Consider the following 27400-nt stretch of genomic DNA (forward strand, 5'->3'; position numbering starts at 1 on the left):
ATCTCTTTTTCCTCGGGTCACTGTTCCCTCTGCCCTCCAGTGCTTGTTTCCCCCCAGGCTTCCTGTTAGAGGCCTTCGAAGCAGGAGGATCTTGGGAGATCTGAGGTCATACATTTGAGCAATTGAGAGAATTCCGGAGGCTGTAAGGTAGGGAGGAAGGAGTTTGCATTGTCTACAGTGTCTTGCGAAAATATTTCGTCTCCTCCGAGCCTCAGTTTCCCTGGCTGTCAAGTGTTTCCTTCTGTGCAGCATGTCAGCTTCGGAGAGAACCAATTTATTCAACAGGTGGCAATTCCCAAGGTGAGAGAGTCAGGCTCAACCCTCAGAGTCAGGACAAAGACAACTCCCCCGGGCGGGTCCCGGAACGGCTAACACCTGGGGCTGCTGTGAGGGTGATTGGGAGGGGCATGGGTACCTTTGTCTCGCATCCCTGGCACCTGGGATCCTCGGCTACTGGCCGGGTGGCGCGAGCTGCGCGCCGCAGGTCAGGACGCGGGAAGGGGCGGGGCGGGGCCGGGTGGGCGGAGCGGCGTGAGAGCGGTAGGCGGAGAGGTAAGCCGTGGCTGCCGGCAGTGGGGCCGCCAGGCCCGGTCGGCCCGGGTCCCTGGGTACTGTCTCCGCCGGGTGCTATATCGGCTCCTCCAGGCCAGGGCCCCCGGCGCTGGCCGGGTCCGAGAGGAGGCTCCCCAGACCTCGTGTTCCCCGCACTGAGCGATCGAGCCCAGTGTCCTGCAGAGGACGCTCGTCAGCGCGTCCTCACCACTGTCATCTTGTCACCCCTTTGCCTAGCTCCACCCTCCGGGCTGGGAGACTCGGCCGCTGACGGTCCGCGGTCCGCCGCCCAGACCTTAGGCTGCCCGGGGTTGTCTCCCTGTCCACACGCCCAGAGCCTGGAATGCAGCTCTCCAACAGGGCGGCAGCCAGGGAGGCGGCGAGCCGCGACGTGCTGGCCGCGGACCTCCGCTGCAGCCTCTTCGTCTCGGCGCTGCAGAGCTACAAGCGAGACTCGGTGCTGCGGCCCTTCCCCGCCTCCTACGCCCGCCACGACAGTAAGGACTTCGAGGCCCTGGTGAGTGCGCCCTCATCCAGCGTTGCTCGCTGCATTCTGGGCCAAGTGGCCCCATGGAAGGGCAGGCAGAGGCAGCGCCACCGGTGTTAGGAAACACACCAATTCCTTGGACTTCCATTTCCCAGCCTGGCCTTGGGGAAGGTTCCCATCAGTAAGAACACTCCTCGTGTAAAGACACACTGCCAGATCATTTGGTAGCTGCTTCCTCGTGTCAGTGACTGACTCCCAGGAGTGATGTGAGGAATAGCTTCTTAGTCCTCTACAAAAACGCTCAAATGTGGCCCCAAGGGGCGTTGATCTGAACCAACTGTTCTTACCTAGCTAGGAAGTTGTCCCTCCCGTTGCAACCAGCTACACTTTGCTTTTCAGATAAAGTTACATATAAACAATTCTTATATAAACTGTCATACACAGTGCACATATGTGTTGTAAATTTCTGATGATTTCTAATTCTGAATGTAGGGATTACAGGCTTTATTACCAAACCTGGCCTACAAGGCATGTAATTTCTTGAAGTGATATGGTCAGCATTCCAAACTTTAGCTATCTTTGTTATCCAAATATTTGGAATTACCTGGGAAGATATAACTTACCAAAATTGAATCAGTTAAGAAAATACAAAGTCTCTGGTAGTGGTGTGTACACTCACAGCCTCAGCATTCAGAAGGATAAGGTAGGAGGAGCACAAATTTGAGGCTAGCCTGGGCTACAAAAAGAAATAACAAGCAAACAAACTTTTGAGCCTACTGCTTCATTGATGAACTCTTTCAAATATAGGGGTAATAAATAATTGCAGTCTCCTAGAACTTTTTCTAAATATGGATATGTAGCTAGATGTGGTGGCAGGCAGACATCTGTAACCCCAGCACCTGGGAGGTGGAAGCAGTAGGATCAGTAACAGTTCAAGGTCAGCCTCAGTTTCTGTACAGCCTGGACAACCTAATAATATGGCAAATGAAGCAAGAAAGTAGGAAGGAAAAAGAGGCTGGCATACTCTTGGCATTAAAACTGATAAAGGTAATATAAGAAAATACTCAGCAATGCCATTCCTGAGTATAAATGCAAAAGTCTGGGTCTGGGGAAATGGCTCAGAGGTCAAGAGAACTGGCTGCTCTGCCAGAGGACTCAGGTTCAATTCCCAGCACCCACATGGTGCTTCACAGCTATCTAACTCTAGTTCCAGGGGGTCCAAGACTCTTTTCTGGTCTCTTCCAGCACTAGGAATCCACATGGTGCTCAGATATACATCCAGGTGAAACACCCATATACATTAAAAAAAATTTAAATACAAAAATTCACCACAAAGTATTAGGACCCCAACTCAGTGTATAATAAAAGGTAATTCATCATCACTGGGTTGAGTCCCTGCCAGGAATGCATAACCGTTTCAGTTTTAGGAAACCAATGTAATGAACCATTTAGTCGATGAAAGAAATGTTCAGAATGGACATTTAGTATGTAGCACCATCTCTGATGAGTTCGTGAGAACTGGGTTCCCTCTTTGCTTTTATTCCTTGGAGGTCAAGCAGCAAAGGTTGAGCCTTCTGTTCCACCTGGCCCTTACAAATCCTCCCCAATGTTGAGGATGTCTCAAGTCTTGACACAATGTCCAGGCGGGTTAGGGTACAGGAAGTGGGAAGTCAAAGAAACAGGCAAATTGACTTCCACCACAGTTTATTTCAGCAAGCTCTGGTATTCACTTTTTTGTTTGTGATAAGGCATTTGGGCGCAAAACATGCTTCGTTTTGCTTCAAAGGCTGATTCTCACCAAAAAGCAAGCCCATCCTGGAGTTGACCTCAGTTACTTTGCCTTTATCTGAAGAAGGTGACTTAGGAAGTGTTTTTTTGAAAGAATTCCTCATTCTCCTGCTGAAAGCACTTAGGGAGTAATATGAGTGTTTGACACTTTTGCCATTTACAGTTACTTTTCTCCACACTCCCAGGTGTTATTACATCACTTGTGGTGTAGCTTTGGACAATTAGTGTTCTGGTTTGAATTGTTTTATTGACTGTTGCCTGCTGGGGAACCCTTTGATAAACCAAGGTCTGGCCTTTTCCTGCCCCTGACCCCAAGGCCCTCAGTTATCTGGGAGGTGCCTTGTTTTGAGAATTTTTCTATGTAAATCAATGATTTGATTTTTTTTTTTTTTTTTTTTTTTTTTTTTTTGAGACAGGGTTTCTCTGCTTAGCCTTGGCTGTCGTGGAACTCACCCTGTAGGCCAGGCTGACCTCGAACTCATAGAGATCTGCGTGCCTCTGCATACTGAGTGCTGGGATTAAAGATGTGCGCCACCACCGCCTGGTCAGTTCTTTGTCTCTGCCAGTTCTTTGATTTTTTTTTTTTTTTAATTTGTTTTTTAAAGATTTTATTTAGTATACAGTGTTCTGCCTGCATGTATGCCTGCACACCAGAAGAGAGCACCAGATCTCATTCTAGATGGTTGTTGGGAATTGAACTCAGGACTTCAGGAAGAGCAGTCAGTGCTCTTAACCTCTAAGCCATCTCTTCTGCCCCCAGTTCTTTGATTTTTACATTGAGAATTCTTTGTGTTCTCTGGGCTTGGTCTGGGCAGTACTAACCCAGATTTGAGGAGTGTAATTGAGCAGATTGAACAGGCTGAGAGTCTCTGAACTTGTTTCTTGGCACAAGGGTTTCCTAAGGCCAGGGAATTACAGCACTCTTGGGATTTCCTGACCCTTTGCCTTTTGTCCCCAAACTTTTGGCTATGACAACTGTTAAGCTTTTGTTTGTTTCTTTCCTTTAGAAAATACTAAGTCCTGGTTTGCTGTTAGACCACAGGCCCTTTGCGAGGGTGGGAGGTAGCTGGTGACTGCACCTCTGAACTAACTCCAGGCTTTAAGTGCTCAGCATGTTTGGGACCGAAATCCATTCCCACATCCCAAACGAGCATCCCAAACCAGCATCCCAATCAGCATTATTGTGGGGCTTGTTAGAATGGCAGAATGGAGCTAATGAGCTCCATGAGAAAAAGTGCTTGCTACACAGGCCTGATGACTTGGATTTGGTCCCTAGAACTCATAGTGAAAGGAGAGAACTAACTCCTGCAAGTTGTCCTCTGACCTCCATTGTGGCTCTTTCTCTCTCTCTCTCTCTCTGCTGGAGGCAGAGCAGGCTGATCTCTGAGTTTTGAAGATAGCCTGGTTTATATAGTGAGTTCCAGGACAGCCAGTTAGACTTCACCCCCCCAAAATTAATTAATTAAAAAAAGAAAATGTATAATGTTTTCGATGCCCGGAGTCCTCCTGATACCATTTATACTCCGTGCCCTGGATACTCCACCTCCTGTAAGACTCAGATGAAAGTTCTCCTTGTCGCTGCCTGGCAGAGGTGGTGCATGCCTTTGACCCCAGCACTCGGGAGGCAGAAGCAGGCAGATTTCTGTGAGTTTGAGACCAGCCTGGTCTACAAGAGCTAGTTCCAGGTCAGGCTCCAAAGCTACACAGAGAACAGAGAAACCCTGTCTCAAAAAAAAAAAAAAAAAAAAAAAAAAAAAAAAAAAGGAAAGAATATTTTCCTTGTTCTATGTCTCACTTGCAGCAAGCAGTCAGTCCTATCCCTGGAGGTATTTCATCTGTTTATTTTGCATGTGTTTGTGTGTGTATATTCAGCTGTGTGTGGGCTCCTGTGTGTGAACATACTAGTGTGGAGTCCTGAAACTTATATATGATGTCTTCTCCATCACTGTCTATGTATTAATGCAGGATCTCTCACAGAACCTGAAGCTTGCCAATTCCAGCTAGTCTAGCTAGCAATAGCCTAGCTAGTGCTGGGATTATAGCTGGGCTACACGCCTGCCAGATTTTTTTGCATGGGTTTTAGGGATTCAAGCACTGGTCCTTATGCTTGCATAGCAAACACCTTATCCACTGACTGAGCTATTTACCTGCCCACTCCTACCCTACCACCCCTTTAATGTGATACTGAGGATCAAACCCTGGGAGTTGGCATTTGCTAGCAGACACTTACTCTGTCAACTAAGATACATGCCTGGTTTTTGTTTGTTTGTTTGTTTTTTAAGCCCAGACTGGTCTGGAATTTGGAATCCTCCTGCCTCAGACTTCTGAGTACTTGGGATCACAGGTGAGCACTACTGTGCCTGCTTCTTTCACAGCTTTTAAAAATGGCTGTGGTGGTTTGAAAGAAAATGACCCCCAAAGGGAGTGGCGCTATTAAGAGATATGGCTTTTTTGAGGTAGGTATGGTTTTGTTGGAGGAAGTGTGTCACTATGGAGGCAGGCTTTGAGGCCTCATATATGCTCAAGATACCACCCAGTGTCTCTGACCATTTCCTAGAACTCAGCTTATTCTCCAGTACCATGTCATACCATGATAAGTTTATGAACCTCTAAACTGTAAACTGCCACCCCAACTAAATGTTTCCTTTATAGGAGTGGCTTGTGGTTGTAGTGTCTCTTTACAGCAATAGAAACCCTAACTAATAACCCTAATGCCACAGTAATACACCCTTCTATGTTAATAATTGTTTACATTTCTCATTGTCTTCTTGAGACAGACTCTTGGAGCATAGCATTGCTGGGTCAAAGGCTAATGGAGCTTTGTGAGAAAGGCCTTTGCTGCTATGTCCAGATTAGAAATGGGATATTGACATTTACTGGGATAGATCACATTCTAGACGCTCACCCTTGTCTGACATTGAAGTCATCCAGGAAGCTGAAAAAAACAAACAAACAAAAAAAACCCTGATGCCTGGGTGTCATCCTTATAGCACACATTTTGATTGATTAGTGTAGCCTCAGCATTGGGATTCTTGTTTGTAGATTATAGGTAGCATTTTAAATTCCTATCAATGAATTTGGGGGTTTTCCAAAAATTTGGGGGAGAAAATTATAGTGTTTAGATTTGGTCTTGTCTAATAAAAATGCTTTAGGTAAATACTATAACAGAGCCCTGGCTGTCCTGGAATTCGATTTGTAGACCAGTCTTGAACTGGTCTTGAACTCAGAGATCCACCTGCCTCTGCCTCCCAAGTGCTGGGATTAAAGGTGTGTGCCATCACACCCATTGGTAATACTTGATAATTTTATTTTTTACTATTTATTTATTTATTTATTTTTGCTTTTTGAAACAGGGTTTCTCTGTATAACTTTGTAGACCAGGCTGGACTCGAACTCACAGAAATCCACTAGCCCCTGCCTTCCAAGTGCTGAGATCAAAGGTGTGCACCACAACCACCCAGCTTAATACTTGATATTTTTAAGTGTGGTTCTTAGTCTTTCAGATTAACCCCCAGTGTAGCAGACTAAATTCAGTGCTTTCAGCATAATAGGCAAATGCTCTACCATTGAGTGGCATCTCCAACCCTTGGATTACTGGTATGTTTAACTGCTCCACTCAAAGATGTGCATGAAGAGTAGGTAGAATGAAATGACACAGCTCCAAAGGCTTGGGTACAGACACAGATAGGCTGCTGGAGGATATGTGCCAGGGCAGATGCTGTGGCCTGTGGTAGGTAGTGTGGAGGATGGAGGGGTGGGGCTGCTGCACAGGTGCCAACCACTTTCTTTTTTCCTTTTCTTTTTAACAGTTATTTATTTATTATGTATACAGTGTTCTGGCTGCATATATCCCTGCAAGCCAGAAGAGGGCACCAGATCTCATTACAGATGTTTCTGAGCCACCATCTAGTTGCTAGGAATTGACCTCAGGTCCTCTGAAAGAGCAGCCTGTGCTCTTAACCTCTGAGCCATCTCTCCAGCCACTTTCAACCATCCTAGTACACTGGTGAGTGAAGATGAAAACGAGGGCTTCAGCAGTTCTGGGGACCCATCGGAGGGCTTTATAACCAAGGGCTTCATGCATGCTGGACAGTCACAGTGTAGCAGTTGAATTATACAGCCAGCCTGGTGTTGGGATGTTTGTTTGTTTGTTTGTTTACTTGTTTGTGGGGGTGGGTATATTCAAAGCTCAGAGGACAGACAACCAGGAGAGTTTGTTCTCCCCTTTCATGTGGGTCCCAGGGATGGAACTCAAGTCAACAGGCCTGTCACCTTTATATGATGAATAGCAAACTACTACAGATCTAGCAGTCATCAGTTGACTCAAATTCTGTTGCCTGAGAGCAAGTGATGCCCACAACTAACTCCAAAGAGGTTATTTCTAAAGCACTACCTGTGCCTGGAAGCCCCTGGAATTCCTCCTGAGATGAAAGTTCATATTTCCTTTCCTTTCCTTGTCTCTCTTCTCTCTTTTCTCTCTCCCTTCCCACTGTCTTTGAGACAGGTCTCATGTAGCCCAGGCTGGCCTCCAGCTTGCTATGGAACCTGTATACCTGAGGCCAGGTCTTCAACCTCCTGATTGTTCTGCCTCTATGTCCTGAGTGCTAGGATTCCAGGCATTGCTGCCACACACAGTTTATATGCCCCAGGGGTCCAGGGTTTTGTGCTTCAACCAGCTGAGCTACTTTTCTAGTTCCCTGGCTTTGTTTTTGAGATATATTTATTTATCTTAATGATTTTATTTGAATTTCTTTACATACAATATATTTTAATCATATTCTTTCCTTTCCCTAACTCATCCCCAATTCTCCTCACCTCCCCACTTATGTTCTTTCTTTCAGAAAAAATAAATAAATAAAGGGCCTGGAGAGATGGCTCAGTGGTTATGAGCACTGGTTGCTCTTGGGGAGGACCCAGGTTCAAGTCCCAGAACCCACATGATAGCTCACAATTGTGTATAACTTAAGTTCAAAGGGATCCAAGACACACATGCAGGCAAAAACTCCAATTCACACAAAATAGAAATGCATATTAAAACAAAACCAAACAAAAAACCAGTAAGACAAGGAAAAAAAAAAAAAAAACCTCACAACTGTAGCTCAAACTTAGAGACTCTCCTGCCTCTGTTTCCCGAGTGCTGAGATTTATTTATTTTTATTTATGGGTGTTTTAACTACATGTATGCATATGTGCCTCATGCATGGCTTATGCCCATAGAGGCCAGAAGAAGACATCAGATCGCCTGGAACTGGAGGGTTGTTGGCCACCAGTGAATGCTAGGGATTGAACCTAGGTCCTCAGGAAGAGCAATCCGTGTTTTTAACTGCTGAGCCATCACTCTAACTCCCTTTGTTTTTGTTTTGGGGTTAGTTTCATGTTACTGGTGCTGACCTCAGATTCCCTATGTGGCCAAGGATGACCCTATGTGGCCTCTCATCCTCCTGTCTCCCCCTCCCAGTTGCTGGTATGTTCCCCATGCGGATTTTATTTGGTACTGGGGATCAAGGCTGGAATGTTACCAACTGAGCTACATCCCCGAACTGTTTTGTTTTATTGCCTTGAAACAGGACTTCACTCTGTAAACCTGGCTGGCCTCAAATTTGTGATAGTTCTTCTGCCTTAGCTTCCCAAACACCGGGATGATAGGCATCTGCCACCCTGCCTACCCCATCTGCTTGCTTTTTTACCCCTAATCCATTTTGGTAAATGTAGATTTTTATGTCTTAGGCATGTGTTGGGCCTGGCATACCTATATGGAGTTGCACCCTCACCTGGCAGCCGTTACCTGGCAGCCCCGCATGCCAGTTGGTCCTTCCTCCCCTCTCTATTGCAGATGTCATGGTTTGGTCCCTGAGGCAGGTGCCCTTTGCCCTTTGGTTCGTTCTCTTCTCTGCACCACCCCCTCTCCTGTTACCTCAGAGGTAACTGTGACCTCTGGCACTTTCCTAGACAATTACTTTTTCCAGGTGTTGTCTTGCCTGTTGTGCCTTTCCTGGGCAGCAACAGCTGCCACCTGCATCCGAGCAGCTCCAGTTTTGCCTGAGGATGGGCATCTCCTGCAGTAACATCTGCAAACAGATTCTTGGGCCTCTGATCCAGGAGCTGGTGATCTGGGGAGTTGGAAAGTATCCCCTGGGCTGCCATGTCACTTGCTCAAAGCCAGGGAGGTTGGAGGCTGAGCTATCCCCTGCTGGCTCACTGGGCCTCTCTCCCCTGTTCACTCTTTGCTGGTTACTGACACTTTGTGTCTCCCAGTCACAAGCTTTCAGCTCTGCCCACCATGCATGCCTCCTCCAGCCATCTCCTCAGATAGATCTTAGTCTCCATAGCAGAGCCACAGAAGTGAGGGTTGTGAAAGCCAGGTGTGGGAATGCATACCTGCAATCTTAGCTAGTGGGAAGCTGAGGCAGGAGAGTTAGAGATCACCTCTCCTGTAGAGTGACACTGGTGTCTTGGACAAACACACAAATGTAGACCATTGCTGATAGGATTTGTTTGTCCTCTTGCTTTCTAGAAATTAGGAAACCAGGAAAAACTCTCAGCTTGCTGATTGCTTTTCTTTTTAACTTTCTCTGAGGGGCTAGTGGTGGCACAAGTCTTTAATCCAGCACTTGAGAGGCAGAGATAGATCTATCTCTTTAAGTTCAAGGCCAGCGTGGTCTTCAGATTGAATTCTAGTATAGCCAGGGCTACATAGAGAAACCTGATCTAAAAACAATTTTTTGGGGGGGAGTTGAGGAGACAGGAGTTCACTGTGTAGCCCAGGATAGCCTCCCACTGAGAGTCTCCTGCCTCTGCTTTCTAAGTGCTGGGATTACAGGAGTGTGCCACTATGCTCAACTGATTGATCTTTCCTTCTGTCTTTCCTTCAATTTTAAAACTCTGTCTGTCATCTATCCTCTGTGTGTGTGTGTGTGTGTGTGTGTGTGTGTGTGTGTGTGTGTATGCAATGTGCATAGGGGTTCCAGAAGCAAGTGTCAGGTCCCCTGGTGCTGGAATAACAGGCAGTTTAAGCCATCTGACATGGGTGCTGGGAATTGAACCTAGGTCTTCTGCAAGAGCAGAAAGTGCTCTTAACCTTGGCTTTCTTTTTAACCAGGGAAGTTGGACTTCAAAGCTTTGGTGAGAGTTGTCATTGTACAGGAACCACCTGGATCTGGAGTGTGGTAGATGGCCCTGAGGCTCAGATCTCCAGTGCCACAGCCTTTCCCCCAGACCACCCCTTATTCGTTTTCTACCCTTTTATATCCCGGGGGTGTCTGAGCCCAGGATGCACCTTTTGGGTGCCTGGCTGCTCACATCTCTGGGTGTCTGCTTGCTCAGCCTCTCACAACCCCATCATTGCATTTCCACGCACACCCCTGGCTCAGTGAGTTCCCTTTTACCTGCCTTCCCCCTGAATACTTACTCTCTTCCACCCAAGTATTGGTACATGCATCCCGTCAGGAGCTGTGGTGTAGAGCTCTTGCTCACATGGAAGCTTTGTGTCTCCTGCTCCATCCCATACTGCGCATGATATACTTCTTCCTGTCTTTGACAGGCCTAAGGCACAGCTAGTCGGCATCTTGGTTGTATTCACAGGTGGGTTCAGTAGGGATTACGTGATTGATTAGCTTCCTAAACAGCAAAGTTTGGCCCAGGTCTTCCTTTGCTAAAATACTCAGGCCCTCACGAAAAACTCTTTTCATTCTGTAGATCTGTGGTTCTCAATCTTCCTAATGCTGCAACCCTTTAATATAGTTCCTCATGTAAAATTATTTTCGTTGCTACTTCATAACTATAATTTTTCTACTGTTATTAATTGTAAGGTAAACATCTGTTTTCCAATGGTCTTAGGTGACCCCTTTGAAAAGGTCCGGCTCTTCAAAAGGGCCTCCACCCACAGTTGAGAATGGCTGCAATAGAGGAATGTTGAGCTTAGAGAGACTCTGGAGTCAGGTCACCTGGCTTCGTGCGTTCTTGTCCTAACATGGAAACATGGACAGGCTAGCTGTATGATCCCAGACAAGATACTTAGAACTCCGAGCTTCTGTTTCCTTGCCTTTAAAATGAATTATTATTATTATTATTGTTGTTGTTGTTGTTGTTGTTGTTTTATTTTTGGTTTTCAAGACTGAGTTTCTCTGTGTGATCTTGGCTGTCCTGGAACTCACTCTGTAGAGGCAGGAGATCCTCCTGCTTCTGCCTCCTGAGTTCTGGGATTAAAGTCATGCATCAGTACTGCCCGGCTGAAATGAGTTATTGAGCTGGGGATATAGCTGGCCTGGTAGAGTGCTTGCCTGTCTCACATGGTGACGTACACCTATAGCCCTTGCACTTGAGAGCATGAAGCTTGAGGATCACTCCAAGTTTGAGGCTAGCCTGTTCTACCCCGGTGAGTTACAGGCCAGCCTGAACTATATATGAGACACTATGCCCCAGATATAACATAGGATATTTATGCACTGAAACAAATTCTTGCTGTGTAGCGTTGGCTGTCATGGAACTCCCGGTATAGACCAGGCTGGCCCTGGCCCTGTGGTCCTGCTGCCTCTTGAGTGCAGGTCTGTACCGCCATGCCTAGCTCATTTTTTGCTGTTGTTCATCTGAAGTGCACGTTTACCTGGGCACACTGTATTTTGTCTGGTAGCCCTATTTGTGTGTCTTCCCTCCAAAGGCCCGACTACAATGTAGACAGGGAAAGACTCTTAGCTTATTAGAGCAGAATAATGGAGTGAAGTAGGCCATGAGGAGTGTAGAGTGTGGGCAGATGGAGGGCCAGGAAGGCAGGACGCAGCAGGAGTCCTGCCTGGGCAGATGGCTGTGGGAGAGCCTTGAAGACAACTGTTCCTACAGAGGAGCTGGGGTGGGGCCTGGGTCCAGACTGGAGCTGGCAGAGGGCTTTCCGTTTGGATAGGGCTATGGCGCACAGGGTGAGATGAGAGTAGGAGTGCTGGGCAGCCAAGGAAGTGGCTGAGCCCCAGTTCTAGGTTGACAAATAAGCAATGGATAAACAAACAACTAACTGATATGAGCCCAGAGCAGAAGCAGGAGATTGAGTGTCCTTCATTATTTTTTATTGCTTCTCTTCCCCTCTCTTCTTCGCTTCCTCCCTCCCTCCTTTTCTTTCTTTTTCCAGATAGGGTCCTGTGGATCCTGGGCTGGTCTTGAACTTGCTATGTAGCTAAGAATGAACTGAACTCCCAACCCACCTTCGCTTTTACCTGAATACTGGACTATACTGTTGTGTTGCTGTGTGGATTACGTGCAGGGCTGAGCATCAAGCCTAGGGTGTCATACATCTAGCGAAGCTACAGAATGACATCACCAGTCCTTTGTTCTGGTGTCCTAGTGTCTGGCTTAGTTGCGCAGCCTGGCTTCACTCACAGCAACCCTCTTGTCTCAGGTCCTTGAATCTGAGATTACAGGGGTGTGCTTCCAGCCCCGACTACAGAATATTATTTTTCCAATACTGGGTTTAAACCCAGGGCCTTGCATGTGCTATGTAAGCAATCTACCACTGAGCTACATCCCTAGCATTTTTATTATTATTAGGTTTTTCAAGATAGGGTTTCTCTGTGTTGTCCTAGTTTTAGGGTTTCTCTGTGTTGTCCTAGTTTTGTAGACCAGGCAGGAGCTGCCTCTGTCTCCTGAGTGCTAGGTATTAAAGGCATATGCTACCATGCCCAGCATTTTGTATTTTGTTCTAACTCTGTCTCATCATATAGTTCAAGCATGTTTTGAAATCACTAGGTGGCTAACCCAGGTGGATCTTGATTCTTGATCCTCTTACCTCAACTTTAATTAATGTGGTGTGTGTGTGTGTGTGTGTGTGTGTGTGTGTGTGTGTGTGTGTGGTGTAAATGTACCATTGTGGGCTTGTGAAGGTCAAAGTGTGGGAGTAAGGGCTGTAGAGATGGCTCAGGTGTTAAAGGCACTGACTGTTCTTCCAGAGGACCCAGGTTCAATTCCCAGCACCACATGGCAGCTCACAACTGTCTGTAACTCCAGTTCCAGGGGATATAACACCCTCACACAGACATATATTCAGGCAAAATACCAATGTTCATAAAGTGCTTTTTTGTTTGTTTGTTTTCTTTTCCCAGATACTGGGTTCTCTGTGTAGCCCTGGCTGTCCTGGAACTCTCTTTGTAGACCAGGCTGACCTCGAACTCAGAGATCTATCTGCCTCCTGAGTGCTGGGGTTAAAGGCATGCACCAGCACTGCCCAGCTAGTGAATACTTTTAAATAAGAATTATTTTTCTTCTCCATTTCACCATGATTCCCCTCTCTAATACCTCCCAGATTTACATGCCTGGCATTGAGTAGATGCTCAGTAAGAAAGACCACCCTCCTGGACAGGACTAGGAGTGGAAGAGGCAGGAAGTAGGAACAAGGAATATGAATAGCATCAACCCGTTGTGTTCAGGAAGGGGAGCGGTGTAGGGACCACCCATTCAGTGAGTGTAAGGACCACCCATTTAGTTATTCCTGTTGCCTTGCAACTAACAGGACGAAGACTAAAGTCTGCCATCACTTCATGTCATGTTTTGTACCAAGTGAATATTACAAAACCCTGTAGGATTACAAGATTTCGGAGTTTGATATTATTTAGGAAGACTTATCTACCTCTGGTAAAACTCATCTGGACAGAAGGAATGAAGTTTTTCATATCACCACTAGAGGGCGTTCAATTACCTTTTTTTTTTTTTCCCTGGGATCCTTGCTAATGGAGGTTCTTTGTCCTTTCAGCTTGCTGATGCTGGCCAATTACCCAACATGAAGGAACTTCTCCAGTCCTCCATAGACACAGACAAACAGGCCTGGGACCTGGTGAGCTGGATTTTATCCTCCAAGATCCTGACAATCCACAGTGCAGAGAAGGCAGAGGTAAGGCTTTGTGGTATAGGTCACACGTTCCTAAGATTGACTGCTTTGGAGCAGTGCCAGTCTAGGGGCACTGAGTCCTCCCTCTGTACCACTGGGCAGCTGACTGAGAGTGCAGATTCATGGATGCCACTCTCAGAGATTCCCGTCATATGTCTGAAGAGCCCCAGGAACTTACACACTGGCAGCTTGGGTCAGCGTGTGTCTCCTCATCTGTAAATGGGGATAACTATGGTGTACTTCAGTTGGGCAAATGTACATCAGCTGTGGGAATGAGTTTTCCCACTTGGAACACATACAGAGGGCTCCAACGTCCATCAGGAACTGCAGGAACTTCTTCTGAGTGAGGGCCCAGTGTATACCATAGGGATGTCAATTGGTACTAGGTCTGGAGTGCTGTCTTGAGCACTTGGAGAGGATGAAAGGGGAGGGGAGGAGAAGAGAAGGGAACTGACTTGGTCTGGCTGTAAACAGTAAAGTATCCCAAAGTAATGGGATATTTCTGTCCTAGTTTCGTCAACCATTGAGTCCCTTTTGTAATGTGGGAACATAGTAATCTCCAAGAGGAGCAGTAACAGAAGGATGTTACCTTAACACAGTTTCTGGCAGAAGCCAGATGTCCTGTAATTTAGTTTTTCTTGCCTGGCTGGAGGCTCACAGGAACAGGCTGGGATAACAAGGTCCAGAGTGGGTAATGGATTTACTGGTCTGGTGTTGTCTTCTGAGTGGCATCGGCAGGTTGGTTATCTGTGCTGTTACTAAGATAATCAATTCCAAGTAAGCATTTAATTTTAAAAACACACTGTTTTTACGCTGGAGGAGGTATTTGTGTGGAGGTCAGGGGACAACTTGTTCTTCTACCTTGTGAGTCCTAGGGATTGAACTCCGGTTGTCAGGCTTGCTGGCAAGCACCTTGCTCCCACTGAGCCATCTTGTTGGCCCTCAAGTTTTTGTTTTTTTTTTTAATTTTTAAATTGTTTCATTTTTATTTTTATCTTTGGGTTTTGTTTTTACTGTTATCTGCACTTAATTTTTGCTGAGTTTATTTCTGTGCCTTAAGTTTTTGTTTCTTCAGTTTCTTCTGGGCTATCTTTTTCTTCTGTGCAACCTTCTCCCTGGCTTTGGAGCAGTCCGTTCCTTTTCTATGAGGATCATCTTGATGTGGCAGGGGGAGCTCATGTACCAGGTAACCCAGCCCTGAGCTCTGTAAGTTTGTCAGTGCATCTTCGGTGTTTTGTTTACCTGGATGTGTTCAATGACCAGAGAATCTAATGTCTAGACACTTAAGCTCTGCGTTACTCTCTGTATTTTAAGCATATGCAGCAAAAATTCCGCACTTTTTTTGTGACCAAGCCCGTGTCCAGCCTCATTGTTTGGCTCGATTGAGCGCACTTGCCGACTCAGCCCTTATACCACCAGAATGGCACACATTGCTTCTTTAAAGTGACATCTTTTAGATATTTGGTGGCTTTTGGATATGCACACCCTTGATGGCCTGGGCAGTTCAATGGGTTTTCTTAAAGTGAACCTGAAGATTTGATCCTCTTGATTTGCATGCTTTTGGTAGAGTTTTCTGGGTCAAGAGAATAGCAAACCATGCTCACAGATCACCTCAGACCACTTACAGGAAGAGCCTTTTTTTTTTTTCTTTCTTTCTTTTTTTTTTTTTTTTTTTTTTTTTTTTGGCTTTTCAAGACAAGGTTTCTCTGTGTGGTATTGGCTGTCCTGGAACTCCCTCTATAGACCAGGCTGGCCTTAAACTCACAGAGATTCGCCTGCCTCTGCCTCCCAAGCACTGTGTTTAAAGGTGTGCACCACTACCATCCGGCATGCTTTTGGATTTCTAGGATAAAGTCTTGATATGTAGCCTACATGACCATGGAGCTATGGCAGTCCGCCTGCCTCAGATTCCTGGGATCACCAGTTCCAGCTGTAAGAATTCAATTTCTACAAGTGTCCCCAAGTACCACAGATTTTTATATCCAAGATTCTGGCATCGCAGGGACATCCAGCAGTGCTGGATGGTGAGAACATAGGGAGCCCTGGAGAGGGAGTCTCTATTCCAGAGTGGGTTGAGCTGCTTCCTTTGTTAAATTGAATCATTTACTCATACCTCATATGGGATCAAGGCCCTGCTCTGTTAGGTGTCACAGCTAGAGCAGATGTGATAGTGGCTCCTTGACTTTTGATTGTGAACCAATTTAAATCCACATTAAAACGTGGATGGTAACATAGTGGGGCTGGAGAGATGCTCAGTGGTTAACAGTACTTGCTCTTCTTGGAGAGGACCTGGGCTTGGTTCCTAGCATCCATATGCAGCTTGCTACTGCCCCCTAACTCCAGTTCCAGGGGATCCAGTGCCTTCTGGCCCTTATGGGCATCTGTATGCATGGGGTACACATACAGACCAAGAGGCACACATATATACATACAAATAAAAATGAATACAGTATTTCAAATGTGGGGGGGTGTTGGTACCCAGGAATGTCCTCTTTTGATTTTACTCAAGTCAGGACATCTGCCTGCCATGTATTATTACTTTATTAAAGGACATTTCAGCCAGTCATAGTGGTACACACCTGTAGTCCCAGCCTTTGGGAGGTGGAGGGAAGAGGAGCAGGATTTCAAGGCCATTTGAGGGCAGCCTGAATGCACAAAACTTAAAAAAAAAAAAAAAAAAAAAACTCAAAAAACAAACAGGGGCTGAAGAGAAGCCTCAGTGGTTAAGAGTGCTTGCTTCTCTTCCAGGGGTCCTGAGTTCGTGTCCCAGAACCCACACTGGGCAGCTGTCAGCTGCCTGTAATTACAGTTCTGGGGTCTAACACCCTCTCCTGACCTCCACTGAGATGCTGCCCAATTGCCCCCCCTTTCATAAATAAATAAAAAACAAATATTCTAAACAACAAAAAAGGTATATGGGAGGTATTAAAGATGAGAAAAATTATCCAAGCATGGTCCAGCACTCATTTAATCCCAGCACTCAGAAGGCAGAGGCAGGCAGATCTTTGAGTCCAAGGCCAGCATGGTCTACAGAGTGAGTTCTAGAGTGAGTTCCTAGTATATATAGAAGGACCCTGTCTTGAAAACAAACAAACAAAAGAAAGAAAAGAAAAAAATTAATACTTAAAAAAGGAGTTTCAGTGCTTTTGCTGGATAACAAACTGCCCTGAAGTTTAGTGCCTTTAAATGATGAAATGAAAGTCCCGGCTGCATCTCATGACTCTGAGGTCGTGATGCTCAGATGGTTCCTGGGGGCGGATGTTCTAGGGTAATTATGCTTACATTTCTGCCATGGCTGAGCCCTCTCATAATTGAGGCTCTCATAATTGCTGAGGCTGGCCTGGGTAAGGGGACAGCCATCAGCAAAGAAGGACAAACCCTTTGCAAGTCTCTGCCATGTATTGTGCTAAGGGCCCATTGATCAAAAAGAAATCTGGGCACAGCCAGCCGGCTTCCAAGTGCTGAGGAATAGATCCCATGTCTGGGTGCCGTCTTGGGGGATCCCACCTGCAGACTCACACTTAACGGAGCACAAGCAAGGGGAATTCTATGGCTGCTTTTGCCATTTGGCACTACTTTCTGCCTCATGAGAAACATGGGAACAGATGGAAAAGCATTGGTTTTGTTGTCAGGGTTTTGTTTTTTGGAGACGGGTCTTGCTGTGGAACCCAGGCTGACCTAGAACTTTCCATCCCCCTTCTGAGACCTCCCGAATGCTGGATTGCAGATGTGGGCTACCACCCAAACCTGAAAAGTGCTGGGAACATTAGAAGTGATTTCCGAGCCAGGTGTGTGACGCATGCTTTAACCCCAGCCCTTGGAAGCAGTCGAATCTGGGCTTCATGAGATAGTGTCTTAAAAATTGAAGAAAAAAAGAGAAGTATTCCTTGGGTTAGGAGCAGTTCATGATCCTTATCCACCGTAACTGTCCTTAGAGAGAAGCACTCTTGATCTGTCAGAAGCTCTGAGCTTGATTACAGCGGGACATCTTCAGAATTATGAAACTAACTGTTCTGATGGGCAAGCTGACTGGGGGTGGGGAGAGCCCAGGGTTTTAGGAGGCCTTTTATCTGTCTTCTTCCCTCTTCCCTTCCTGTCTCGCATAGCTCAGGCTGGCCTTAAACTTGACCTATAGCTGAGGATGAACTTGAACTCACAGTCTTCATGACTCTACCTCCCAAGTGCTGAGAGTATAGCCTGTGCCAGCATACTGGCCGTTAGGAGGATATGTGTGCAGCACACTTACCAGTGCCCCAAGTAAATCTCTGACTCCCTTCATGTTTCACGTTCATGTTTTCAAGTTCGAAAAGATCCAGCAACTGACGGGTGCCTCTCACACGCCCGTTCCCACTCCGGACTTCCTATTTGAAGTTGAGTACTTTGACCCGGCCAACGCCAGATTTTATGAGACCAAAGGAGAACGAGACCTCATCTATGCCTTCCATGGCAGCCGCCTAGAGAACTTCCACTCCATCATCCACAACGGTCTGCACTGCCACCTGAACAAGGTGGGCCTGCGGCACCCCCCTGAGGAGCATGGGAGGGGAGTGCTGGGACCCAGTTAGGGGGCTACTTGGTGAGGAGTACATGGGTAGGTGGGTTTACCGAGGCCAGAGCACTTGCAGTGGTCTGCAGACCAGCAGTATGGTCACCTGTGTAAGTGTAACATCTCAAACCCATTGCGAACCTTCTGTATGTGGGGGCCACCTGTGTTTGACAGGAGCTCTGAGAGATTCCCTGGCTGATTGTGGTTGGGGAAGTATCAGTGGTTTCTGGATTACTTGGGAAGCTTTTAAAAATCCCAGGGCTGGGGCTGGAAAAGTGGCTCCGGAGCTAAGAGTACTTGCTGCTCTTGCATAGGATCTGGGTTCAATTCCCATAATCAACACTGGGTGGCTACTGCCTGTTAGCTGCAGTTATCCGACACCATCTTCTGGCCTCCACGGACACTACACATTTGGTACCCAAATAGACAAGCAGACACTCAAACATGAAAAAAAAAAAAAAAAAAAAAAAAAAAAAAAAAAAAAAATGAAATGAAGAAAACAAAAATACCAGTACCAGAGAACTTGGGATGTAATCCAGTTGGTAGAATGTTTGCTTGGAATGCACTAGGCTCTGAGCTCAGTCCCTAGCACCTGCATAAGACGATATGATATTGACCACTTATAACCCTAACACTAGGGAAGCAGAAAGAAGATAATCTGAAGTTCAAGGTCATCCTGGGATACATAGGGAGTTTGATGTTAGCCTGGGCTACATGAGACCTTGTCTCACAAAAACAAACAAAAATCCCAAAACCAACTGCATCCCAGACCCCTTGAGATACTGTGAGGTGGGGTTATCAGTGTGCTTTACCAACTAACTCTTCCAGTGGTCTTAATGTGTGACTGGCCCTGGTGACACAGTGTGGGCCCTGCACCAGCAGCGTAAGCATTACCCAGGAGCACTTTGTTGGAAATGTGAAGCCTCAGGCCTGCCTTAGATGACACGGTGAGAACCCAAACTTTAACAGGGACCCCCCATCCCCTCACCTCCCTACCCCCAATCCCCCAGGTGACCATAAGCATTGCTGAGCTCCTGTCACCCCTGAGAAATCACGGGGTGTGCCAGGATTCAGCAAGAGCAGGTCCATTCCCCAGAACTGTTTTCCTCTTACATTTATGAGTCAAAACTGTCAACCACCCTCTTCCTTCTGACACTTATTCTATCCCTTAGGGAGGAGTAGGAGGAGGATAGCAGTCCACTGCAGCTAAATAGGCATGGGCAACCACGCAGGCCTGGGCAAAGGAACTTATGCTGTTCCAGTCTGTTCCCTCTTCTGTGGTACTGTTGCCCTCCGAGCACACAAAAGGATTGGAGCAGCTTATATGTACAAAGGCTTCTTGGTTTTCTGAGATCTGGCAGAAGCACCAGCTGCTGTTGTAGGCCAGTGGAGAGGGCATTTGAGGTAGTGGGTGCTGTGGGCCCTCCCCAGGCAGAGCAGCATCTGTCTTTTTTTGATGGGCTGGCTCCGGGAGCCTGGGCTCAGCTGGGGCCGATGTAGCCCGAGGCTGGAGAAGCTGCTTCCAGCCCTGCTGCATCTGATTAGTGCTGGTGGATCTGGTGAGGATGACAGGCTTGTTTGTACTGGCCCTGGGCTTACTGCAATGGTCAGGCTACTGGAATCCAGGGGTCTCTGTTTTACCCTGGAGCTTGCCTGGAGAAGTTGCCTGAAGTTTATATTCTCCTACACTAAACCTTCATTCAAGTGCCCAGGCAGTGTGCTGTTTAGGTGAATCTGGGAGGGGGCTTTGGTAAATGGACTCATCTCTGGCCTCTCCTGAATTTTCAGTGAAAGGGCTCCCTTGAGGTAGCTCATGTACCAAAGGGAAACTGTGAAGTTATCTTGGGGTGGAAATGCCCCAGGACTCTCTTGTGCAGCCTAGCACAGGTTTTGAGTCCCAGAAGCTGAGGACATATGTAGGACTTAAATAAAGGATTAATGTTCAGGGACAGAGAGAGAGAGAACTCAATGGCTAAGGTGACTTCTATTAATCTGATGACCTGAAGTTGATCCCAGGTATTCATGTGGCAGAAGGGAGAACCAGCTCCCACACATGTATACACACACACACACACACACACACACACACACACTCTCAGAGAGAGAGAGAGAAAGGAGAGAAAAGAAGACTCATGTGGGATCTGATCAGAGGGTGTTCTCTGTCCCTGGAGATGGTCTGTGTCAGCTTTTAAGAGATGGGGGCGCTGTCTACTTTGGCATGGAAGCTTTCCAAAGGTCAAGCTGAGGGTTGTTTCATTTGCCTCAAGCCACAGGGTAGGCCAAGTATTTCTCAGTCCCAGAGCAGAGGATGTATTTCAGTGAACTCCTGGAGTCCAGCGTCATCTAAGATACTGGGACTGGCACCCACAGACAGCAATCAGATTTCAACTTGAGTATCAAAGTCAATCCATTGACTGAAGCTTCTGGAGTGTGAAGAGAAGTGTTCCGAGTCAGTGTGACTAGGCCATGATGATGGTGTTGTGACTGAGTGGTGATCAGTTACTGGTGCCTGCCATAGCAAAGGAAGACTCTGCACATGTGCCTGTTGTAGGCTTCGCTTGCCAGTGCTTCACCTGCCACTCTCCTTAGGGGAGGGAACCAACTTAACACCCCTTGTCAGCTAGTTGCAGCCTAGATTCTTGGATGTTTTCTTAGTCCACAACAACACAGAGGAAAACTCAATTCTGCCCCTCATGCCAGGTCCTTCATTTAGTCCCATTTTTCTTTTTTCAAGTAATAGGATGTAACTTGCTTTTGCAACCCCCTAAGTGTAGCTATGCTTAATGCACCGATACAATGGGAATTACTCTGTTCATTACAGCAGCACCTGTAATGGCATGGCCCTGTGGCTGTCACCATCTCTTATGTGTCAGATAGCCTTCAAATGCACATTGTTTTATATACAGTGCGTGCGTGCGTGTGTGCATGTGTGTGTGTGTGTGCATGTGCGTGTGTGTGTGCATGTGCATGTGTGTGTGCATGTGTGCATACGTGCGTGTGTGTGTGCATGTGCATGTGTGTGTGTGCATGCGCGCATGTGTGCACATGTGTGTGTGTGCACGTATACGCGAATGCATGTGCGAGCCTGTTGCTGAGGAATGAGTGATTAGGCAAGAGCTCTACCACTGAGCTACACCCCAGCCCTACTTAAGTCTTTGAATCATGGTCACAAGCTCATAGAGGAGGAATTTTACACCATTTTGTAGTTGTAGAAACTGAAACACAGAATTTATGTAACTTGTTGGAACATTGAAACCGAGGTCTGTTTGAACTCTGATATGGTGGTTGTTTTTTCCATTCAACCTTGACCACAAGGTACAGCTCCTTTGCCAGGCTAGGTGGCCAAATCCGCAGTCAGTTAAACCATTATCAGATGGAAATGTGTTTAGTAAAAAGCCCTATGATGATGTTAGAGGTTATTTGTCTTAAAGGGGTGGGGGGAGTGTGAACATTTTTATGTTTACAGTTCTGTGGAAGAACATATACCATCTGGTGTCACCCATATGTGTTTCTTTTCTTCTTGCATCTGCTATTTCAGACATCTTTGTTTGGAGAAGGGACCTACCTCACAAGTGACTTGAGCCTGGCCCTCATTTACAGTCCACACGGCCATGGGTGGCAGCAGAGCCTCCTTGGCCCAATCCTTAGTTGTGTAGCTGTGTGTGAGGTCATCGATCATCCAGATGTCAAGTGCCAAACCAAGAAGAAGGGTGAGTGAGTACTTGACCCAGGCCCGGCTGCAGGCACTTGCTGCTGGCCCAGGTGTGGGGTGGAGGGTGGTCCAGTGCAGTGCAGGACAGAGGCTGGTCTGCAAAGACAGACATGGCTTCTCAGGGATTGAACACATGATAGAAAGAGCTCACATACTTTGGGTAGGAGTCAGGGAGTGCTAGGGGAGGAGTTGACAAGAGGTGTCTGAGTGGGTCCAAGTAGGGAGGGAAAGCTTTGGGAAGGAGGCAGGATTTGATGAATGGAGGCTCAGTGGTTAAGAGTGTTGGCGCTCTTCCGGGGAACCTGAGGCCTGTTCCAGAAGCCACATTGTGGGATTTACAACTACCTGCAACCCCAATTCCAGAGGATCTAACATCCTCTTTTGGTCTTATGTGTACCAGACATGTGAACATACATATATTCATGCAAAACATACATATAAAATAAAAATTAAAAAAAAAAGCTGGTTGGTAGATCACACTTTTAATCCCAGCACTCGGGAGGCTGAGGCAGATGGATCTCTGTGAGTTTGAGGACAGCCTGGTCTACAAATCCAGTTCTAGGACAGCTAGGGTTGTTACACAGAGAAACCTTGTCTTGAAAACCCCTTCCCCAAAAACAAGGAAAATAAAACCAAAATTATGAAAAAAACGATTTGACAAATGGTAGCTAGTGTGTAAGGTGAGGGAGGGCATGGCTCTTGAGAGTCAGAGTTTTTTTGTTTTGTTTTTTGTTTTTTGAGACAGGGTTTCTCTGTAGCTTTGGAGGCTGTCCTAGAACTCTCTCAGTAGACCAGGTTGGCCTCAGACTCACAGAGATCCACCTGCCTCTGCCTCCCAAGTGCTGGTTTTAAAGGTGTGCCACCACCATCCGTCAAGAGTCAGAATTTTGGTATTATTATTATTGTTTTTGTTGTTGTTGTTTTTTGTTTTTCAAGACAGGGTTTCTTTGTGTAGCCCTGGCTGTCCTGGAATTCGCTCTGTAGACCAGGCTGTCTTGGAACTCACAGAGATCTGCCTCCCAGGTGCTGGGATCAAAGGCATGCGCCACCCCCATCCAGCTGAAGTTTGATATTATTTCTGGGTACTTGCATCAGCAGAGAACTTTGTATACACTTAACATTCAATAAAGGTTTGTGCAACAAAAGCTAAGGATAATAAGTCCAAATCATCTGAGTTATACTGGAGTGTGCTGGAATCACCAGATGACCAGGGGCATCTGAGGCCATGGACTCTCTAGGACCAGATAGTTAGCAGCCACCTCAACTCCACTGGCATAAGGTGTCCCTTAGACCATGTGCCCTGTGCTTCCCTCGGGGCCACCCTCCTCCGAGGCAAAAGAGGCACAGGACTGCCATTCCAGTCTCCAAACTGGGCTGTTGGCTTTACTAAGAAAAGGAGAATTCAAGACACAAACTGTTCTGGCCTCTAATGTGAAACAACTGGACCCAAGGAACAGGCCCAGGTCTGACGCCACCCTCCCAAACCAGACAGCACGAACGCTCAATCGCATTCGTAATTCTTAGCAAGTTTGCTTATGGGGACATTAAACATCAAAACAAAACTGTTCCGCCTCTGCTGCCACAGAGCCCAGGCCTGTGTTTGGCAAAGCCTTTTCATGTTATTAAAAGAAAAAAGTGTCCTCCTTGCCTCCCTGCGTCCTTCCGTGCCTGCCTCCCTGCCTCTCAGACCAGAGATAAAATACTTGCTTAGCATGTGCAAGGCCCTGGGTTCAGCATTTCACACATACACAGAAAATCCACAACAGAGGCAGAGGTAGGCTGATCTCTGTGAGTACAAGGCTAGCCTGGTCTACATAGTTCCAGACTAGATGGAGCTACATAGTGAGATCCTGTTTAAAAAAAGAACTTTTTTAAAATAATTGCTGGGCAAGGCATAGTGATAAACACCTATAATTCCAGTACTTGGGAGTTCAAACAAACAAAAGTCTTGGTAGGAGTGGTGGAAATGTTTTTGTTGTTTTTGAGATAGAATCTTACTTACATAGTAGCCTGGCTGTCCTTGAATTTACTATGTAGACCAGGATGGCCTTGAACTCACAGGAAATCTGCCTGTCTCTGCTCCCTCTCAAGCACTGAGTTTAAAGTGCTGAGAAAAATCCAAGTAGTGGCACATGCCTTTAATCCCAGCAATCTGGAGGCAGAGGCAGGTGGGTTTCCAAGGTGAGTTCCAGGATAGGCAGAACTACGTAGTGTGACCCTGTCTCAAAAAAAAAAAAAAAAAAAAAAAAAAAAAAAAAAAAGGTGCTGGGGTCAAAGGTGTGCTCCGATGAGTCTGGTGGAGGTAAGTGTTCTGAGAACTCGAATCTCGTGTGTCCTATTCAGAATGCCTCCTAGGCCCTGGGGTTGTAGCTCAATTGGTATTTATCTGGCAAGTGTGAGGCCCTGAGTTCCACTCTCAACACAGCATCAGCCTGGTACAATGGTAGGAGCCTGCAAGCCCAGCACTCAGAAGCTGGAGACAGGAGGATCAGAAGTTCAAGGCCACCCTTAGCTAGGTATTGAGTTCAGGCATTTGAGACTTGTCTCTAGACAGATAATAAATAAGCGGTCCTACTCCATTTGCTGCCTGATGAGTCCTGGTCCCGGTCCCAGGGTACGTGATGTCCATCTGCACTCAGCCTTCTGCTTGATCCATTCAGCTGTTTTCATTTCTTCTCTTCTATTTTCCTATCCCTTCTCCCTGCCTGCCAGAGTCTCCCATTCTCTGTGCTGATTCTCACATGAACACAAGTACATTCCTTGACCTGCTGACCTTGTGCCTCTGGACCTCGGACCTTGACTCATTTCTATTCCAAATTTGCTTCTTTTGGTATTGTGTTCCCATCCCACACCCCACCCGACAGAGTGTGCTTCACTCTTCTTTTTCAGATTCCAAGGATATTGACCGCAATAGAGCAAGAATCAAGCACAGCGAAGGGGGAGATGTCCCTCCTAAGTACTTTGTGGTTACCAATAACCAGCTTCTGCGGGTGAAGTACCTACTAGTGTATTCCCAGAAGCAGCCCAAGAGGTAAGCAGACGGTCCCTGAATGAGGTTAGGAGATGGCTATTGTGTTCAGAGTGTCAATTGCTCGGTCATCAGCTTCGCCTTGCCTCCAGCCTCAGGTCTCCCTTGTGTGTAAAGCATGGGTATGCCCCACAGTGCTGAACACCTGAGAGACGAGGTAGGGAAGCCAGAGATGTATGTGGCTCTGACTCCAAGGGGACCAAACATTGTAGTGGAGCTTGACTTGGGAACAAGCCTGTTTGAGGGGTACATGAAGTCAAACTAGGGCTCCCTGGGACCATGATTTTCTGAACTCTGTTGCAGAGACTAAGCCTAGAGGCAGGACGGGAACCTGACAGTGGCTGAGGATGTGCAGCTCAGCTGCTTCCCACAGTGACATGCTGTGGGTCCAAGATGCTTCATCTTCATCTCTCTAATGAGTTCATGTCATGGATGTAGCTCAGTGGTAAAGTGCTTGCCTAGCATACAAAGGCCCTGGGTTTGATCCTCAGCATTGCAAAAGATATGAGCTGGCAGTGTTGTCCTCGCTTTTAATCCCAGCATTCAAGAGGCAGAGACAGGCAGAGCTCTGTGAGTTCGAGTCTAGCCCAGGGTATATAGAGTGAGTTCCAATACAGACTCCAAAGCTCAAGAAATCCTGTCTTGAAAAAACAAACAAAAAAAGATTTCCCCAGGTCAGATTTATATCTGCTCATGTAGAAAAGACCTTTGCTGGGTAACTTGTCCTGATCTGTGCAGACACCCTGAGCTGGGGCATCCTTTTAGATACCAAAGCCTTGCTCCAGAAAGGGGGGTGAAAAGTTATAAGAGGCAATAGAGGAGCTAAAAAGGGAAGAGTGGGTGAGCTCATAGCATAGCTGTCCTTGTGCATTTAGAAAATGTTCTGTTGAAAAGCGAGTTGGCGGTGCCAGGGCAAACAGCCCCAGATCTCTCAAGCAGAGCCGCACGAAGCTTCACTTCGAGGCTTACAGAGGATGAAATTCATCATGTCGTGTTCCCTGAGCCAGAACTTCTTGCATACACTTAAAACAAAAATGTTCTTTTTCCCTCTGGGCAGGGCCTCCAGCCAGCTCTCCTGGTTGTCCAGCCATTGGTTCATGGTCATGATGTCCCTGTATCTGCTGCTGCTGCTCATTGTGAGTGTCACCAACTCCTCTGCTTTCCAACACTTCTGGAACCGAGTGAAGAGATGATCACAGGCACGTGGAGTGGGGGCCACTCACCGTGTGCCTTACGGAAGCTTGTCCTCTACCTCCTGTATCTCATATCCATCCAGCCAGGTCAAGTTTGAGGACCGGTTGCAAGGGGGGTTCACAGGACAGTTTTCACATGCCATAAATGTTCTGATTGCCTTTGATGATGTGCCCAGCCACACAGTTCAGTCACACACCCTCACTTGTCAGTTTCAGGGTGCCCTCCCATCTGCTTCTTCCTGAATAGTCTAGGGAGGCAGCTCTTCCACCAAGGCCAAAGGGAAAAGTAACTCCTGTTGCATTTAAAAGCAAAGTGTCCAAGCTGTCGGTGGTGTGTTTACAATCATTCAGATGGAGGCTGGCCCTTTCTCTAATGCCTTTTGGAAGACAGAATGTGTGCAATAGGGGTGATAAATCATTAGGCGGTTGCCTTGTTTTGACTCAAGACACCCGAGAGGGACAGTTGTGTTTCTCATAAAAGTCAGTGGGATCGTTTGGGGATTCCATCAGCATTAGTCTGCGGGTGTAAAACATTTGAACGGTTTTCTCAGATCAACAAACGGTTTCTGCTACAGCTGTACCTCCCTCCCTTCTCACCACACAAGAGAAGGAGCCACAGTGGGATAACAAAATGCAGACTTAACTAGCAACTCCACCGTTTCCTAAAAATGGCCAGCTGCTGATTACAGCTGAAATGGAACCAAATGTTTGTTTTCTGTTTTTGTTGTTTGTTTTTAAGTAACTGACAAATTAGCCTCTGTGAGCCGAATAAAAGGCAGGGGATGTCTAAACTGAGAGCACCAAGTGGCCTGGGCTATGTTATAGAGAGACGGATCCAAGCCATAGGCTCACTAGGGTCATCATCCCCACAAAGCTGCCTTGATATACAACACTCTAGGCCTTCAGGGGCCTCCAAGACCGAGGCCTGCCTCAGTTGGCCACATACCCTCACGGGCTGGGTCTCCCTCAGAGGAGCCCTCATCTTTGGGATGAGCCTGAGCTTCAGTGTGTGAGCAGAGAGCCCAGCTGTGTGTGCTGGGTTATTTTGTTCCTCTTTCCCGCCAGGCTTCAACCAGGAAAGAACCCTGTTGAATGAGAATGAGGTTTCCATAGAGAAGGAGAAAAGAATTTTCTACAATTTGTAAAGTTTGTGTAAAAGCCACTATTTATGATTTTTAAATCAAATAGTGGGACATTTAAAAAACAATAAAGATATTTTCCTAAATA

General features: G+C 46.7%; 1 protein-coding gene across 2 annotated transcripts; it reads left to right on the top strand.

The window, feature by feature from the left end:
* The first annotated feature begins 199 nt into the window (after positions 1 to 199).
* Positions 200 to 27400, top strand: Parp16 (poly(ADP-ribose) polymerase family member 16). Of its 2 annotated transcripts, XM_051197771.1 has the most exons (7): positions 200 to 300; positions 790 to 1069; positions 13560 to 13697; positions 17996 to 18202; positions 21779 to 21950; positions 24842 to 24983; positions 26038 to 27400. In XM_051197771.1, the coding sequence occupies exons 2-7, from the start codon at positions 896 to 898 to the stop codon at positions 26171 to 26173; spliced, it is 969 nt and encodes a 322-aa protein (XP_051053728.1). In that variant the 5' UTR covers positions 200 to 300; positions 790 to 895; the 3' UTR covers positions 26174 to 27400. The 2 variants fall into 2 exon arrangements, with proteins under 2 accessions (XP_051053728.1, XP_051053727.1); XM_051197770.1 differs by lacking the exon at positions 200 to 300 and having other exon boundaries at positions 622 to 1069.

Source organism: Phodopus roborovskii, unplaced genomic scaffold, assembly GCF_943737965.1.
Source record: "Phodopus roborovskii unplaced genomic scaffold, PHOROB, whole genome shotgun sequence".
In the NCBI taxonomy this organism is placed as follows: Eukaryota; Metazoa; Chordata; class Mammalia; order Rodentia; family Cricetidae; genus Phodopus; species Phodopus roborovskii.

Excerpts from the sequence above, each read along its gene's own strand:
- Parp16 (XM_051197771.1), top strand. The coding sequence starts at position 896 with ATGCAGCTCTCCAACAGGGCGGCAGCCAGGGAGGCGGCGAGCCGCGAC. Across the intron at positions 13,698-17,995 it reads ACAGTGCAGAGAAGGCAGAG|TTCGAAAAGATCCAGCAACT; the intron begins GTAAGGCTTTGT and ends CATGTTTTCAAG. Across the intron at positions 21,951-24,841 it reads GTGCCAAACCAAGAAGAAGG|ATTCCAAGGATATTGACCGC; the intron begins GTGAGTGAGTAC and ends CTTCTTTTTCAG.